The 19,980-nt window shown below is 43.8% G+C and overlaps 1 protein-coding gene across 1 annotated transcript in view; it reads left to right on the top strand.

Moving 5' to 3' along the window:
- Nucleotides 1-764: 764 nt before the first annotated feature.
- Nucleotides 765-19,980, top strand: part of TAF1B (TATA-box binding protein associated factor, RNA polymerase I subunit B) — a 101,464-nt gene continuing 82,248 nt past the window's right edge. The window contains exons 1-3 of the mRNA XM_088476005.1: nt 765-953; nt 4,865-4,963; nt 10,996-11,089. Of these exons, the coding sequence (XP_088332131.1) occupies nt 936-953; nt 4,865-4,963; nt 10,996-11,089 (211 nt within the window). The 5' untranslated portion in view covers nt 765-935. The remainder of the gene's footprint in view (nt 954-4,864; nt 4,964-10,995; nt 11,090-19,980) is intronic.

Below are 19,980 nucleotides of genomic sequence, written 5' to 3'. Positions count from 1 at the left end.
TCTGTAGCAGGGGATGGGGCTATGATGATACAATTCATGCTCCCACCACCCTAATTTCACTGGAGAAGTGGGCACTAAGCGGGAGGATCGTCTAGTCTCCCACTGGTGGGAAAACTCCACAAAATTCTGGAACCTGACATGTATGAGTAGTAGAGACTAGCTATCATTTTGGCGGGACAGTCCCACAGGGCGCATATCCAACTAGCATTCCTAACATGTTAATAGTGTGCATTTGGGGGCAGGGCCTTATTGAGTATGGGCTATGCCAAGCCGGAAAGGTACATTTCCCCTTCAGATACTGTACCTGGAAGTGACATGAACTGAGGGCAGAAGTGCAGTTTCCTGCTCACACAGTACACCAAAAAAATAAAGAAAGTTGGCCCCTCGCAGGGTCGCTTCGCTCGCCACACTTCGGGTTCGGTGGCTCGCCACATGATTAAATTCCCCCTCTATGCCCACTTGGATGGTAGGGAATGACGTTGGACACTGGCTGATGACGTCCGGGTCAATCTACAGAAGGGGATCTAGCTTCTTCCATGCCAAGCCTGGCCAACCTGTGGTTCTCATCTCCAGCTGTATTGAAACTACAAATCCCAGCATGCCCTGCCACAGCTTTCCCTGGTAGTTTCACAACAGCTGGAGAGCCACAGATTGGCCAGGCCCGGTATGCCATGCTGCCACTGCTGTGTGTGTGTGTCATTGTGTGCACCTTATTTGTTTGCTGCCAGCATGGCTAGTCACGTGACATCGGACAACTGACCACGTGATGAATTTCCGAGGCGTCACTGATGCTCTACCGAGACCGGGCGGAAGTGACGCGTAGACGTGCGATGAAGGCAAGCGCAACGGTCTACTCTGCTGCTCCTCGTTTATTGATCGCTGCAGCTGTGTACCTCGTCCTTTGGCGGAGTCTCCGGTCTAACGGGCAGTGAAGCATGGAGGAGGAAGAAACGGTGTGTAATGGTGACGTCACTGAGACGCGCCCGGCGCCAGTCACGTGCTCGCCCCTTCTCCCTCACTCACTGGATAGAGTTATATTGCCCACACATGTTCGGCACAGACAGAGCAGCATATACTATACTACAATGATTATTATTATTCTAATTATTATATGTTACCTAGTACTACCAACTTATCAGAGTGCTGCTCACTCAGCATTGTTATAACTGGGCATGTTATTAGCCTCTTGAGGCTTAATGTGTTTAGCTCTTTGTAGAGTATCTTGTGTCTTTATTCTAAAAAAAATAATTATATATATATATATATATATATATATATATATACACACACCTGAATGTGTCTGCCTCATTATATTACATCTGTAACAGAAAAAGGACATGAAAATAGCATTTTACTAATTGATCATACCTCATTACGACTTGGTTCACATTGTTAATTACATTTAAAAATTAAAAGCAGTGTTCTGTTTCCATAGACACAATAATTGATCTCAGACCTTGCTGTGCTCTGTCTCATCACCTGTACCTAATATGTTTCACGTATCAAATAGATCTTCTAGCACAAATAACATCCATATTACGTCTTGTGTTTGCAACAGAATAAAAGTTGTACACAGATTTTGAAATTTTACCCTATCGGGTGGCAAACAAAAAGCCGCGATTCCGAAGCTACTGTAAGTGCGGCATATAGTTGCCCGTACTGGCACCGTAATATATTCCCTACACGGGGGAATTCAATTGATCGCGATGTTGAATAGCCCAGGTAAGGAGGTCCTGTACCTATTCAATTCACCGCGATGTTAAGCCAACTAAGGAGGATTTTAGCTTGCACCCTTCTGAAGTGAGAGCAGAAATTCTAGAAGTTCTGGCCACGATGCTGTTTTACAGCTTAGCACGGCGCTGACAGCATCCCATTCTCCGACTTAAGTGTTTCTAGTCAGACTTGACAGCGCGCTGTTAAGTCAGTGAATTGAATATCTCCGTGACCTCCTTCCCGCGGCTATTCAACATCGCAATCAATTAAATTGCCCCAATGTTGGAAACCACATGCAACTTGGCTCTGACATAATTTTTAGAATATAATAGCATGGATTGGGTATTGTTATAGAATAACTTAAAGGAGGCAATTCAATTGTTTTCGAAAGCTGCTCTGACTAATGGATGGCCGAAGGAGCAATTCAATTCAGTGGTGTAAGTTCATCCCAGATGCCAGGAGGCAAGTTGTCATTTAAAGCACCCCTATCCCCCATATTTACAGCCCTAAGTGTGGTGAATCTATTGTGGGTGATGGAGGAGGTGCCCCTTCAGTGCTGGCGCCCGGCGGCAGGCGTCTCCATTGTCTCCCAAACTTCTGCCCCTGATTCAGTTGTTGCTCCATTTGAGCGAGATAGCTGCCGCCATTTCTGCTGTGCAATAAGTCCATGGTTCGACGCCCCTAACTAGGACTTTAGATGGGTTTAGCCGATTTATGTAAATAAATCCAGTCAACTTCGGTACGACAAGCACGATAATTAATGGAGCACCCCAAACATTTGAATTGCTACATTGGGCGCCCATTAAATTGCGCGCCCATTAATTTGCACACCTAAAAAAAAAAAAATGAATCGCCAAATGTGTAACATAAAGTGGTTGGTGATTATTACATTTTTGTGTACTTGGGCTTATACTATAACGTGTCACAAGTGATGGTTGGTTACAGCTTGTGCTGAGTTTATGTACCTCAGTGTGATGTGAAGCTCTGGAGTTAGCATTTGAAAATGTCAACATCTATGGGGTGCACAGTTTTGTATGCTCAGCCACAACAGCTGACTGGATAGGAAGGCACCGACTACCATCTTCAGTTGTTTGAAACCTCATAATGCTGACAAGTCTATATCCTTTTTGTGACTTGGGAGTCTTGTATTTATAGCTTCATAGTTGTTTCTTGTGCTATTTCTTTGGAATGTGACCTTCCACTCACAGATTAGTATCTTACCTTGTACGTTCTATAACAGCAGTTTTATAACTTATTCTGCTTTGTTGCTTTTGGCAGAGCTTTGTGGCTGTTCAGAAAATTTATACTGAAAACATTTCTGATACTATCATAATAGGAGTTCCACACAGAACTCCTATAATACCCCTGACCTTTTAACACATTGCTGCATGAAAGTACATTTTACATCTGATTCAGTGTTTTTCACTTTGCCTGCCTAAAATAATGAGATTATGCTAGAAAAATAATAAAAAGATCCAGATGCACAACAATTTATTTATTTATTTATTTTTTCAAAGATATGTGTTAACGGCTAATTTCCATATCTGTTCCATATGAAGAGATTGACTAGCTCATGTCAAGAGTAGATATGTGTAATTTGCCCACTGGCAAGGTTCTCTTGCACACTGTACCCACTGGCACCGTATTCCTCCGCATGTGACCTCTCGCGCTCTCTGGCTGCCGCTGATGATGTCATTCAGCCGGCAGCCCCAGCTGGCCAATGGGCGTAAAATCCCAGGTTGCACCATTCAGACTTGAGCAGGGTTGTCTTCTCGGGACTTACCCAGGTCAATTGCAGGGATGGCAAGTTATTTTTTTTCCTCTAAAGGAACATGGCAGTAGGGCCAGTTAGAAACTGGGGTATTTGGTAGGGGATCTATTTACCAGCTGTTTAATTATCGGTCCCTTCACATAGTGAGACCGGATTAACTTTTCTAAACATTCATACACCAGTGATAATACGCTTTAACATAGATTTTGAGATAATAGATGACATTACTGCGTACTGTATATGACAATGGTCTTAGAACCCCTTCACCTTAGTGCAGGGGTTCCCAACCACGGTCCTCAAGGCATACTAACAGTCCAGGTTTTAAGGATAACCATACTTGAACACAGCTGACTTAATTAGTACCTCAGTTATTTTGACTTAACTATCCATGCTTAACCATGGATAATCACTAGAACCAGGACTGTTAGTGTGCCTTGAGGACCGTGGTTGGGAATCACTGTCTTAGTGTGTAAGCTCTCAGACAGGGCCCTCTTGCTCTCCCCCTAGCATTATACATGGCACCCGTGCTCCTTATCTTTTGTCACATAGGGGGGAATTTATACGAATGCAAGTTTGTCAAGTTTGTATAACGACGTCGTTATCGTGCAATCGCTTGCAAATCGCGCATACATCGGGCATGTTTTGGTCAGAAGCGACCAGCGATGTGCGTGTCCGCTGGTCGCTTCCGACATCTATCATCGCCTGTACATGCTGGTCAACTTGACGATCCCGTCAGGTTCAGCATGTGCGGGGATGATGGATGTGCCTGGACTGAACCAGTGAACGCTCAGTCTAGGCACATCACTAGATGTACAAACGAGAGCACGATTGCAATGTCATAATCGTGCTCTCGTTTGTATATCTAGTAGTGGATACGCGGCTTTAGGGGCCTAGGAGATAAAGTGAACGGTGATAAGGTACCAGCCAATCAGCTCCTAACTGTCATGTCACAAGCTGTATTTGAAAAATGGCAGTTAGGAGCTGATTGGCTGGTACCTTATCACCGTTCACTTTATCTCCCAACAAAGCTGAGTAAATAGACCCCTATATGTCTAGTGTGTAGCGGCGTTTACTCTATTCCCAAATCTGAATCGGGCCCTAGGTGCACACACTTGTCGCAGGCTTACCACGTTCAATAATTGAAAATCTCTGGGCACTTAACCCAGGAGCTAAAACCCAGCAAAAAAGTCCCTTTTTGACGCCAAATAAATAAAACCTATTAATAAAAGAACTGGTGTGCATGTGGGTACAGCCTGTACATGGGATATACAGCCTTTGCTTTCACATGGGTGAAATGTACTGTGCTTTCAGCCTTAAATGTGAATCCATAGCTTTGCAAGGCTGTACATTAATTACATTGTCTGTCTGTCTTTTTATTAGAGGAATTATAAAGAGCCGTGTCCACAATGCTCAGAAGTTACCTGGGGCGTAAATGATGAAGGCAGATTCTACTGCAAATCCTGCCACACCTTTATAGAGGTATGTACACTAAACACCCCCCCCCCCCTCTGATATGTACATGTTTTCTTTGGGAGTTCTCCCATCATCTTCTCTATGCCTGGTACAAATGTTATCGTTATGGTCACTGTATTTCTCCTACACAGCATTGGGATATAAAGAGACTACGGGGTAAATTTACTAAAGTGAGAGTTTTTAGAAGTGAGTTTTAGAAGAGATGTTGCCCATAGCAACCACTCAGATTCTACTTAACATTTAACTAGCACCTTCTTGAACATAATAGCTAGAATCTGATTGGTTGCTATGGGCAACATCTCTTCTAAAACTCACTTCTAAAAACTCTCACTTTAGTAAATTTACCCCTAAGGGTGTGACTGAATGGGGGCCTGTGATGTGCCGTCACAATGACGTGGGAACGCTCACAACGACCGCACATCACAGGCACAACATTGCTTCTTTTACCCCCATTGGCGCTCATTAAAACCAGCGATGTTACCCTGCTGTAATTATGCATGATGTGTGCAGATGGCGCACATGGCAGGTAGTTGAATTGCCCTGAAGGTGAATAGCCCTCTTCCCCTGGCCACGCTCAGCTGCTATTACAGTCGGTTAGATAAGATAGCCAGAAACATGGCAATGTCCTCATTTGTGTCCAGTTTAGCCAAACACATAACCACCAAACAGGCAGATCCCACAGAGCACCCTTTGTACAGTATATGCCTTACATTAATTAATTCACCAAGTGTTTGGCCATATCACATGTTTCAGGGGTAAAGATTTAAGATCTCTTTAGTTTACATGCATTACTTGTTATTTTTAGTAACATATGAGTGCCGGGTGCTGATCAGTGAGGCGGGCATATTTTAATTTCGAGGGGCAAAATTTTAGATGTGACGTACCAGTACATCTACAGTAGCTGTAGCAATACATTACTTCTAAAATGTTGCCCTTCAAAATTAAAATATGCCCTCCTCACTGATCAGCACCCGGTACCTACAGTATGTGTGTGTGTGTGTATATGTGTGTGTGTATATATATATATATATATATATATATATATAAGCTGAAGTACCCAGGTTTAAATCCTCAAGTTATTAAGTTTTACTATGTGATATTGTCCAAATCCATCCAGCGGAAGGCCCAGAACAGGCTCCCTGGGTCATAGTTCTGCCCGCCGCACTCCTCCGTGAGTCCGACTAGGACCCCAACCACTCCATTAGGCATCCCAGACCCATTGCCATCCCTCTGTGAAATTACTTTGAAACCCCATATAAAATAATTGCTTTCATTTGTCGTGATATTTCCCACCAGGCCGTCAAAAACACAGAGGGGTGCAAAATCAGTCCTTCACTACTGGTTGTCTATACTCGTAAAACAAAAGGAAACTATTACTGCACCAGCACTACAATATTAATTTAAATAACTTAGAAACCCCATATTGTCCAATAGGATACTGTACATATATCCCAAAAAAATACAGGAGTACAGTTAAAGTATTGGGGGTGCAGCCTACTGACAACTATTAAATATACTAAGATTGGGAGGACAGAACAGAGTTGCGTTTCCTGTGGCGCACTAAATTCTATCTAAAACAAAACTTTTATTCCTCAGTAAATAAAAAAAATATATATATATTTAACAGCGAATATATTAAAAGAAACTAGTTGTTTCTAGACCTAGATATACATATATTGTGTTGATATGACAAAATAAAGGGTGCATTTAAAACAAAAAGTCCCGTTGTGTGTTTATTATCTGTAAATGTGCTTTACTTGTTTATCCATGTGTATTCCACCATATTATATCTTATAGTTTATTATTTTGAATAGGGCAATTGTCAGTATCTAATGTAATTCACTAAATCGTACACGGTAGGTCATATATAGATGTTCATTGTAAAGAATAACCTGGGATTAGATATTTATACATTCTCCATTCTTCACTAGGTGCATCAGTCTCAGTACCTGATGTCCGCTATGTGGATTAGTATGGGAAAGTTATTCTGTCTCACAGGACATATATATATATATATATATATATATATATATATATATATATATATATATATATATTAGCCCCTTGTTAGTTCATATACAGTGCATCCGGAAAGTATTCACAGAGCGTCACTTTTTCCACATTTTGTTATGTTACGGGCTTTTTCCAAAATGGAATAAATTCGTTTTTCTCCTCAAAATTGTACACACAATACCCCATAATGACCACGTGTAAAAAGTTATTTTTAGTTTTTTGCAAATTTAATAAAAAAAAAAAAAAAAAAGAGATCACATGTACATAAGTATTCACAGCCTTTGCTCAATACTTTGTTGATGCTCTTTTGGAAGCAATTACAGCCTCAAGTCTTTTTGAATATGATGCCACAAGCTTGGCACACCTATCTTTTGGCAGTTTCGCCCATTCCTCTTTGCAGCACCTCTCAAGCTCCATCAGGTTGGATGGGAAGCGTCGATGCACAGCCATTTTCATATCTCTCCAGAGATGCTCAATCGGATTCAAGTCTGGGCTCTGGCTGGGCCACTCAAGGACATTCACAGAGTTGTCCTGAAGCCACTCCTTTGATATCTTGGCTGTGTGCTTAGGGTTGTTGTCCTGCTGAAAGCTTAACTGTCTCCCCTGTCTGAGGTCAAGAGCGCTCTGGAGCAGGTTTTCATCCAGAATATCTCTGTACATTGCTGCATTCATCTTTCCCTCTATCCTGACTAATCTCCCAGTTCCTGCCTCTGAAAAACATCCCCACAGCATGATGCTGCCACCAACATGCTTCACTGTAGGAATGGTATTGGCCTGGTGATGACCGGTGCCTGGTTTGCTCCAAACAGAACACCCGACATTCACGCCAAAGAGTTCAATCTTTGTCTCTCATGGTCTGAGAGTCCTTCAGGTCCATTTTGGCAAACTCCAGGCGGCTGCCATGTGCTTTTTACTAATGAGTGGCTTCCGTCTGGCCACTCTACCATACAGGCCTGATAGGTGGATTGCTGCAGAGATGGTTGTCCATCTGTAAGGTTCTCATCTCTCCACAGAGGAATGCTGAAGCTCTGACAGAGTGACCATCGGGTTCTTGGTCACCTCCCTGACTAGGGCCCTTCTCCCCCGATAACTCAGTTTAGACGGACGGCCAACTCTAGGAAGAGTCCTTTTGGTTCCGAACTTCTTCCATTTACAGATGATGGAGGCCACTGTGCTCATTGGGACCTTCAAAGCAGCAGATATTTTTCTGTACCCTTCCCCAGATTTGTGCCTCGAGACAATCCTGTCTCGGAGGTCTACAAACAATTCCTTGGACTTCATGCTTGGTTTGTGCTCTGACATGCACTGTCAAGTGTGGGACCTTATATAGACAGGTGTATACCTTTCAAAATCATGTCCAATCAACTGAATTTACCACAGGTGGACTCCAGTTAAGCTGTAGGAACATCTCAAGGATGATCAGTGGAAACAGGATGCACCTGAGCTCAATTTTGAGCTTAATGGCAAAGGCTGTGAATACCTATGTACATGTGATTTCTTAGTGGGTTTTTTTTTAATTAAATTTGCAAAAATCTAAAAAAACTTTTTACACGTTGTCATTATGGGGTATTGTGTGTAGAATTTTGAGGACAAAAATGAATTTATTCCATTTTGAAATAAGGCTCTAACATAACAAAATGTGGAAAAAGTGACGCGCTGTGAATACTTTCCGGATGCACTGTATGTACATTAGCAAGTTCTCTATTGTTAGTCCATTACATACTACAAGTATCTAATTAAAACACAATCACAGCATTTTTCAATGATAAGGTAATGATAGTGAGACACAGAGCGGGGACTGCATGTAAATAAATCATGTGCTCTTATGTGATTTACTAACAAGGGGTGAATATATATATATATATATATATATATTATATATATATGTCCTGTGAGAGAGGACATTTTGCGGCAATATACAGAGGAGAATTACGTCACAGAGAGATAATACATGTGCGCAGAAGATATACCAGCGCTAAAGTATTATACTGTAGAAAAGCAAACTATCTTTTATTCCTTGTCCAATAGTAACAAAGCCGGAACATACAGCTGCCTAGCGAGAGAAGACAGAATGCTGTGATATACCAATCACCCCCTCCCCCCCTTCTGTTTGTGTAAAGGGTACATGGTAGCAAACAGACACTAAAGGAATATATGTGAAACCTATAAGTCTGAGCAGACACAGAGCGTTGCTCATCGTGTTCGGTTTTGGATACAAATGTTACCAGGATATGGAGGCAATTGCAACATTGTGGAAGAATTGAATGCTTCAATTTTTTGAGTGGCTTAAGGGGCCTGTCCATTAGACGACTTTCTGAACGATGCGACCAAAACCACATAATTAGTTTTGTAAAACAAATATAAACACAGTGTGGCTGTATTTCAATTTTAGAAATATATCTTCTGCCTCTTAGTTTCCCATTATGAATGGGTTACAGCCGCAGCTCCAGTGTGTGGACGGATGAGAGAGTTGTTGCTACAGGTTGGGTACAGGATCCCGGCAATCAGAATCCTGATGCCGGCATCCCGGCAGGGTTAGGACACCGACACTTTTCGGTCAGTATCCTAACCCCCCTCCCTCCCCGGTGCCTATACCTAACCTCCCCCCTCTAGTGCCTAAACCTAACCTCTCCTTCCCCACACCCTAAACCTAACCTACCCCCTAGTGCCTAAACCTTACCTCCCCCTCCCCACATCCTAAACCTAACCTCCCCCCTAGTGCCTAAACCTTACCTCCCCCTCCCCACATCCTAAACCTAACCTCCTCCCTAGTGCCTAAACCTAACCTCCCCCCTAGTGTTTAAACATTACCTCCCCCTAGTGCCTATACCTAACCTCCCCTTCCCCACACCCTAAACCAAACCTCCCCCCTAGTGCCTATACCTAACCTCCCCTTCCCCACATCCTAAACCTAACCTCCCCTTCCCCACATCCTAAACCTAACTTCCCCCCTAGTGCCTATACCTAACCTCCCCCCTAGTGCCTAAACCTAACCTCCCCTTCCCCACATCCTAAACCTAACCTCCCCCCTAGTGCGTAAACCTAACCTCCCCTTCCCCACATCCTAAACCTAACCTCCCCTTCCCCACATCCTAAACCTAACCTCCCCCCTAGTGCCTATACCTAACCTCCCCCCTAGTGCCTAAACCTAACCTCCCCTTCCCCACATCCTAAACCTAACCTCCCCCCTAGTGCCTATACCTAACCTCCCCTTCCCCACATCCTATACCTAACCTCCCCTTCCCCACATCCTAAACCTAACCTCCCCTTCCCCACATCCTAAACCTAACCTCCCCCCTAGTGCCTATACCTAACCTCCCCTTCCCCACATCCTAAACCTAACCTCCCCCCTAGTGCCTAAACTTAACCTCCCCCCTAGTGCCTATACCTAACCTCCCCTTCCCCACATCCTAAACCTAACCTCCCCTTCCCCACATCCTAAACCTAACCTCCCCCCTAGTGCCTATACCTAACCTCCCCTTCCCCACATCCTAAACCTAACCTCCCCCCTAGTGCCTATACCTAACCTCCCCTTCCCCACATCCTAAACCTAACCTCCCCCCTAGTGCCTAAACTTAACCTCCCCCCTAGTGCCTAAACCTAACCTCCCCTTCCTCACATCCTAAACCTAACCTCCCCCCTAGTGCCTAAACCTAACCTCCTCCTAGTGTCTAAACCTAACCTCCCCCCCAGTGCCTAACCATAACCTCCCCCCCTAGTGCCTAACCCTAACCCCCCCCCCTAGTGCCTAAACCTAACCTCCCCTTCCCCACATCCTAAACCTAACCTCCCCCTAGTGTCTAAACCTAACCTCCCCCTAGTGTCTAAACCTAACCTCCCCTTCCCCACATCCTAAATCTAACTCCCCTTAGTCCCTAACCACAGTACTTACCGCCTGGATGCCGGCATACCGACTGTCGGTATTATGACTGGACCCCATTTTCAGACGGATAGCGCATAACTTCTATGTTAAAGAATTGGCACCATAGTTCTAATTTCAATGTATTTGTTTTGTGACGCTGCAGAAAACCAAAGATGTTGAGGAATTAGACCTTTACATTCAGAATGCAAAGATGCAGTCCTTTTCCAGGGGAATAAGGAAACCGAAAACTGGAAATGGTGAGTGCTGGCAGAGAGACATGCCTAGCGTCTGTTTTAGGCATCGTTGGGCAACATGTTAAATGGCCCACAGAATGGATCTGGGTATTCAAGGGAGCCACACATTACATTTACAAAGAGACAATATATTGTCAATTCTTTATTTACCTGCACACAAATCCATGAGTTGTTGTGGAAGAATAGATGACATATTCTACATGTTACTATACTGGAAATGTTATACAGTGGGTAAAACTCATGAGTGCCATCCGTTGGTCGTCACTGGTGTAGAGCAGGGATTCTCAATCATTTCCCACCTGGGTACCCCCTGACTCTTCATGTGCATTATTTGTACCCTCAACACTCTCAAAACAATACATTTTCTAATGAATATAGGCCCTCATTCAGAGCCACTCGCAAACAGCAGTACGCTCGTTGCGTTCCGATGTTGAATAACCGCGCATGCGTCGGTGTAACAGTGCGCATGTGCGTACGGCAGATTGCGAGCTTTTTTGGTCTCGTTCGTCAAATAGCGTACAGGAAGTGACATGTCAAATGTGATTGACAGAACAGGGCATTTTTGGGTGTTGACGGGGGTGGAGATGGAAAAACGCAGGCGTGGCGAGGCGTTTTTGGGGCGTACATACATTAGCAAATGCGAGCGTAAAATGTGTTCGAACCGACTCATACGTCACTGGATGATCCTCTTTCCCTTCAAAATGCCCGCACAGTTTAGGGTCTGGATTACTCGACCACATTGGCGATGGCCTTCTCCTCCGTCCCGGGACTCCACGATGTTGTTGCGATTAATCGCGGGAGGGCTGAAAAGCAATTAGTGTTGGATTGAAAACCGGCTTGGTATGTGTTTTGAAATCAGTTTTTTGGGATAGCACAAAACCGTACGCAGGTGGAAATCAGAGCTGCTAATGTCAGGATGACACAATCAATTTGCGTACATTTGTGGGGGTTTATTTTGCCCTCAATTTGGTGGTTAGGGCCTATTGTAACAATAATGTCATCATGTCTTAATTTTCGCCCCATTTTATTTTTGCCTCTTGAATTTGCCTCGTTATATGATTTTTTAAACGTTCCTTGAAGAGCCCATTTTTTTTTTTTAACCCATTTGTACAATAATTTCACAATCCAATGTCAGATTTTTTGTTTCAATTTATTGCTCAAACAAAATAAAAAAAAATAAAAAATTTGGGAACATCTTTTTTTGCCAAAGATATGTCCCAAAATCAAACAAATTGGCCCAACATAACTGTTGACATAAACATACAAAAAAAATTTAAAAACATTTCACAAAAAAGGAGAGGGAAGTTTTGACCAGAAAGGAATATGAGCCAAGCACAGAAGGATTGTGGGAAAAGTCACCATTGCTGTCATCGTTTTTTCACCCGTTTGGATGGGGGAGGGAGGGCGCCAGACCGGGTCCGGGATGTCATCGGGCTGGCCTGTCCAGAGGCAGATGTTGTGGCCTCTGGACTAGGCACAGGGCTAGGCACATTTGGAGGATTGGCTGATGTTGTGCCAGAGGTGGAGGATCCTGATGTTCCGGCAGGAAGGGAGGTCGGCTCCACCATGTGCTGGCGAATGAGCTGCTCCAGGGCATTGGCGATGCGGATGTTGGCCCTGGTATTTTCCGCCAGGGCCTGACCAATGGTCACGTTGGCCGCAGCATTTTGCTCCAGGGCCTCAGCCACCCGTAGCAGACTGGCGTCCATCCTCTGCAGAATCTCAGTATGGAAATCCGATTTGAAATTGAGTTCTGTGAGGAGGGACACTGCCTGCGAGGGGGATTGCCCTGGACTGGCTTCTGCAGGGTCCTCAGCCGGATGTACTGGTTCCTCCCCTGCCGAGCCAGCAGAAATTCGGCGGCCAAGGCTCCCCTCTGGAGCAGACTCATCCGCCTGTGTCTCTGTTAGGAAAAAAGAGAAAAGCCTCACATTAGAATCTACATATTGGCACAATAACATTTCAGAGTTGATGACATCCAAAGATTTACCTGGGACAACATGAGGAGCCGCAAAGTCTGGCATGTCCGTATCCATGTTGGACACGCCAAACACCTCCACAGGCTGCACACACCCCTGTGCCAGCTCTTCTAAATCGGTCAACTCCAATGACACAGGGGTGGGATCCCCACCTGTCCCCCTTGCATGCCTAGCCCTGTCCGCGAGTTTTTGCTTTAGGCGATATTTGAAGTCGCCCCATTTGTGGGAAAAAATGGAAGCCATTATCCTTTTGTTTAAAATGGTGTTTGTTTTTAGGGGGGGCAAGTGTTTACTTACCGCCGTTTGACATCCCGGGCTAGACGGACATAATCACCCACCCTATTGACAGCAACGGCTACCTCTTCCCACATTCTCCCCTTCTGGCTTAGACTCATATTCCTGTCTGCCTGTGGCAGGATGTCCACACACTTCTGTATCAAAACCTCCATCTCCTTTCTTGTGAAATGTGGCTGCCTTTTTTTTGGGGCAGCTTTGGCCGGAATACTGGGCCCGGCAGCCTCTTCCATGTCATCCTCCTCACCTATTTGTGTAAATATTCAGATTTCACAAAATCACAACTTGCCCAATCTTATGTTTCAAATTAATCATTGATACAAAATGCATGAAAGACTTACCGCCTGACTCTTGGGCATTGTTTCCCTGGTCTGTCGCCATGTCTGAGGTCCAATCAAGAAATACCCCAGAATTTTAATGTGTTTTCGTGACGTATTTATACATGCGTCCTTATTTTGCGGCCGCATCATTGATTGTGCGTTCCTATGATCCCTCCTTAATTTGTGCGGGAAACGAAACACTATTTATGGCTTGGTGTGTCTCGAGTCGAGGTGGTGTTTTTGGATTGTTGGAGGTTACCTTGGCTGGAGTTTATTGTTTGCGTATAAAGGAGTTGGCGGTTGGAGATTATTTTGTTTGGTAGATTTGCGTTTTTATTTTCCGTTCTCTTTTTTGTTTTTTATTTTTTTTACCTCGTTTCTTGATTTGGTAAGTTTTGTGAAGTCTAACTTTTGATCAATTGTTGTTTCATTGTGTTTCTTCATTTTTGTAAATTTTGGATCCATAATTTCATATATTTTAGCTTTTGATTAATTTCGGACCCAAAGACCTTTTGATTTGGACTCTTATATATTTGCTCTTGGTAAGTCCATTTTTTATCTTGTATTTGTGAACTAATTAGCGCATTTTTCACAGTTTGTATAGTGACTTGTATTTGCGAACTAATTAGCGCATTTTTACTACTTACTATTGGGACTTGTATTTGCGAACTAATTAGCGCATTTTTACTACTTACTATTGGGACTTGTATTTGCGAACTAATTTGCGCATTTTTACTACTTACTATTGGGACTTGTATTTGCGAACTAATTTGCGCATTTTTACTACTTACTATTGGGACTTGTATTTGCGAACTAATTTGCGCATTTTTAAATGCTTAATCATTTTAATTTTTTTGAGGTTGCCCTTTCGCTTTTTGGGCAAACATTTCAACCCATTTTGATGTACTGTGTGCAATGTCGTTTTGCTCTTTTGCCAAATGTGTGTTTCGCATATTTTAAATTTGGTCTAGCACAAAATTTAGAAACAAAAATGCACAGAGTGAAATTTTTCAAATAATTTTTGTGATTAATTTCAGTTTGGACGTATCATGACAATACCCCGGCATGTAAGCAGCAATGGATGGTATCATCAAGCTAAGTTGTTTTGAATTTTCTTTTTGGGTGGGTCCAAAGCCTTACATTACAATCTTGCCATTTCAGGTTGATCTAGGGCGGATTGTTCTGGCCATGCTCCCGGAAGCCGACCAACCTCAATCTCGTCCCAGGCGTAGGCATCGTAGGCGTGCAAGGCCCCAGATATTTCGAACACGTGTCACCCTTTTTGGAATGCCCGATGATGAGGTTTTAAGACGCTACCGTCTTCCTCCCAAAATCATCATAGACACTCTCTCATTAATAGAGAGTGATCTTGAGCGGCAAATTGACAGTCCTACAGCAATACCACCACTTACGCAATTTATGGCGGTGTTACATTTCTGTGCCTCAGGATCGTTTCAAACAACGGTGGGAATAGTGGCAGGCATCTCACAATCCTCCTGTTCCCGGATCCTGAGGGCAGTGATGGAGGCACTTTTCAAGCACCTCCATCATTTTATTCAAATGCCTTTGGATATGGGTGCCCTTAGTGTGGCCAAGGCCAATTTTTACCAAATAGCTGGCTTCCCACACATCATAGGGGTTGTGGATGGTACTCACATACCACTTCAGCCTCCAGCACGGCTGGAGGCCATATTTCGAAACAGGAAACACTATCACTCCCTGAATGTAATAGTGGTATGTGATGCCTCCCTCCAGATCCTGTCCCTGAATGCAAAATTACCAGGAAGTGCACATGACTCCTTCGTCATCCGGCAATCAGGGATATGGCACAAATTAAACAACCTACAAGCTGGTGATGCGTGGCTTCTGGGTAAGTGTAGACCTTTAGTACATAACAATGTTAAGCTTGATACACAGTGATCCTGATGTTGTCTATTCTTTTTCACAGGAGACAGTGGATACCCTTGCATGCCCTGGCTGCTCACTCCTTACTTGGCTCCCACACCAGGTCCACAAAGTGAGTTTAATACCGCACTTACAGCCACCAGGCAAGTGGTGGAGCGCTGTATCGGCCTTTTAAAAGGCCGATTCAGATGCCTCCACCGCTCTGGTGGCGAGCTCATGTATTTGCCGGATATGGTTTCGAAAATTGTGGTCCTGTGTGGGATCTATCACAACATCGCCATAAGGAGTGGTGTTCCAATGCAGCCAGAGGATGCCTTACCTGAGGATGGCCCCCCCGAGGTTGGTCGGAGGTCAGTATGTGGGGGGGCCATACGCGATGATGTGGTGGCCCGATATTTTAGGTAATTATTGATCAAACAACAGTGTGTATACCCAATGTGTTACGGTTTTTTAACGTTCATCTTTTTTTATATTAATTCTTGCACCATCTTCTGTTTGTTTGCATAATCTTTGGCACTCCCACGATGACTACTTCCTGCTACCCTTCAAAAACCTTTCTGTGGAAACTTCGGGAATATATTCTGACACCAATATTGCAACGCCATATTTGTGAAATCATGTGGGCATGGACCTTCGTCAACCAGTTCTTGATTTGTTGTGTGTTTGTTTAGTGTTTTTGGTATGTGGAGTTTTTCTGATTATCACTGTGTGTTTTGTTTGTGAGTGACCACTTTGTATTTTGATTTCTGTTGTGAATAAATATTTGGAGAGTGTAATTTGTTTCCTTTTTGGGCACGTTAGAAGCAAGTGTAAACAAAATCCCAAACGTTAATTTTACCTAAGGGGTAACCCAGTAATGAAGCAAGTGGAGCTAAAATGTAATATGTTTTCGGGGTACTAACCAACACAACAAGGAATCGTGTACAATCAGTTGCCTTCGTAAGATTGTCCTAAGCAGTTTGGCCACCAAATAGGAACCTGAAAAATGGTGTAAACTATCATGTTGACCACCACAAAAAAGGAAAATGACATTGGTACTGGGAGGTGTTTCTTGTGCCTGTTTGCATTCAAAATACAACACACAATCTGTAGTGAGTTTCTGGGGCAAACCTTGCTTGAAGAGTCTACTTATGTCAGTGTAAAGAATCTTGGATTTACTCCAAACGCATGAGACAGAGCTTGATTTTAATCAGATTTATTAAGAAACAATTTTTAAAAAAATAAAAAAAAAAACTAATTCCGAAGGAGGACCAACAGATGGTCAAGGCCCTGCATTAGCCCGGTGACCTGCTCCCGCATACGGCCCACACAATTCACAATCTGTTCCCGACGCCTCTGTTCCTCTGTGGGTGACAAAAGTTTGGGGATTAATAAATTGATAATGAAGCAACATTGTAAAAAAACAAAAAACAAGCAAACACAAACTTACAAGCTTGTGGGCCAAAAATAAATTACACGGATAAAACCCAGAACCCCAAAATGTCGTATGCCAAAAATACAAGGGCCCTAAAAAAAGGCACACAGGTGTGATATGTGTATGGTGACATCAGCAGGAACAGGTAAAGACAACCCCCAAAAATACCCTAAGGCGAAAAAAAGAAAAAAAAAATGGGGACGACACATGATTACATACAAACAGTTTGTGGTGTCCAAAATAAACTTTAAAAACATACCGTTCTCCAAAACGAGAGAGCCAGAAGCCACTCCCTGGACCACCTCGGAGGTGGCTACATTCCCCAACCCGAGGGGCAAGATGTTTTCGCCATCCTGGGAGGGGGTATTTGGAGGAGGGACGGATGGAGGAGAGGGGGAATTGGGCTGGAGGGGAAGTAGGCCAGAAATTTCGGCCACAGGGTCTGGGGAGGAGGGGGGAATAGAGGAATTGGGGGTTGGAGAGAGGGGCCGGGACCGGCGTCTTGTGTGGCGATGCCGCCGTAGTGTTTGCTGTGCCCCTAAAAAATGACCAAAAAATTGTTGTTAGTTTCAACAGGAAACAAAAAAAAAAAAACACAATAGGACAGACATGAAAACATGCACATGCAGATATGACTACAATGACACAATAGGACATACATGAAAACATGCACATGCAGATATGACTACAATGACTCAATAGGACAGACATGAAAACATGCACATGCAGATATGACTACAATGACTCAATAGGACAGACATGAAAACATGCACATGCAGATATGACTACAATGACTCAATAGGACAGACATGAAAACATGCACATGCAGATATGACTACAATGACTCAATAGGACAGACATGAAAACATGCACATGCAGATATGACTACAATGACTCAATAGGGCAGACATGAAAACATGCACATGCAGATATGACTACAATGACTCAATAGGACAGACATGAAAACATGCACATGCAGATATGACTACAATGACTCAATAGGACAGATATGAAAACATGCACACGCAGTTAGGGCCCACAAGATAAACTTGAAAACCACAGTCCAGAACACTTACTTTCCGCAATCTGCATGCGAAAGCATGCCAGCAAGCGGGGCGTCCGCCGGTGCAGGTCCAACCACCTGCGCTCCAGCTGGCCAATATGTCGGCGTGAGCCGAAGGAGCGCAGGCGTCGACGTACCTCCGCATATGCGGAACGCTTGCGCCTATTGGAGATGGGTGGAGGCTGACTGGTGATCCTCCTGTCCATCACCTCCGTCAGCACCAGCAGTTCGCGCCTGGTGAATGCGGCGGATCTCATGATGGCAATGGTGTTTTTTTGACAAAATATTTTTAATAAAGCACCACAAAAAAATTTGATTGGCTAATGTATTTGGGAAATTAACAGGACAAATTCTATTGGTTAGTGTATGAGTCATGTGTTCGACAGGGCCACAAATCTCTTGAGAGTTATGATAGGCTTGATGCAGTGACATGCGTAAGCAAATTTAAATAAAGAAATGAACCACAGAAAAATTGTGGGGAGACAAACAAATAGAACAATTGTTTAATTGGGGCTAACATGTCTTTGGAACAATAAAAGCGAAGGTTTCAGCCGTACGTATTCTGCGAGCAAATACAAACACGGACAAGATTAAAGTTTATTGCATTGTGTTGAAAAAAAAACAACAATTAAGCTAATTGATACATTGATTGGCATGATACGATTGAGGGAGGTAGGCCAAAAAAACGAGCAGGTAATCGGAATCTGACAGTCCCACTTCCGGTTTGTACTTGTGCGTGCGTTCCCTTCAAGCCATTTCGGGGATGTACGCTCGCTATTTGGCACGCTCGTTAGTCAGAGGAGGGGTCGCCTGAGTTTGGGGCGGATTTTTAGCTGCGTAGGAAAAAACGAGCGAGTGCTTGAATTTAAATATTTTTTTACGTACGGCGAACGTGCGTACGCCCACTTGCGAGTGGGTCTGAATGAGGGCCATAATTGCTATTAGACAAAGTGTTTAGAGGCCGCTATATATAAATGTACTATAAACCAGATTTGAAATAACAATGACATAAGATTTGAATGAATTGTACAAATATATTTCTCACATAAATGAAAAAAGTAGAATTGACAATTAAACTATAGGGCCTGATTCAGAGCCGTTCGCTATTTGCGGTCGTTCGTTCTAAAACAAGGGGTGGCTATTCAAATGATCAGTTCGCAAATTGCAGTCTGTTCACACCTCTAAGTCTGAATGAGCGAGCAAAACATACACTCGTTTATTTGTTAAAAACGCCCCCTGGCCGCACGTACCATACGTCATGTCCGCTATTTATTAGATTAATCGAGTACATCGACCAGCGTATGAACTGCTCGCTATTCTTGTGGTTGGTTTTTTCCACCACAATCTTGCGAGCAGTTCTGGCTATAAAATAACCCAGTGACGTGGTCAATGACGCTGCTGTATTAATTATGCACACCCATAAAACGCCCGTTTTGACCTTTAAGCACGCCTGCATTCGGATCTCCACTCCCCGTTTTCAAGCACCTTCCCCTGTTACCACCTACATACGCCTCATTCTGTCACTCAAAATAGCAGGCATTCGCTATTTTGCGAGCACATGAATTTCGGCCGCACTGACTGGTTCGCGCATGCGTATAACGATCCGTACGCATGCGCAGATGTGCGAACATCGCTCGGAACGAGCGTACTGCCGCTAGCGAGTGGCTCTGAATGAGGGCCATAGTCCACATATGTTTTCTTTTAAAAGGATGCAGGGATGGTCTTTATCAGTGGGGTATCAGGGACCTTCTGTGACGCATGTTGCTAGGGGCTGGGTACAGGGTACTGGGGCTCGGGATCCCGGCAGTCAGAAACCTGATGCCGGCATCCTGACATGATTAGGATACCGGCACCTGTCTGTCAGTATCCACACCCCCTCCCTACCCTTAACCCTTCCTTCCCTTAACCCTTCCTTCCCG

The sequence above is a fragment of the Taudactylus pleione genome, unplaced genomic scaffold, assembly GCF_031769625.1.
Source record: "Taudactylus pleione unplaced genomic scaffold, aTauple2 ptg000180l, whole genome shotgun sequence".
Classification (NCBI taxonomy): domain Eukaryota; kingdom Metazoa; phylum Chordata; class Amphibia; order Anura; family Myobatrachidae; genus Taudactylus; species Taudactylus pleione.
Note: the sequence above shows the minus strand (reverse complement) of the source record. Positions and strands in the feature narration are given on the sequence as shown.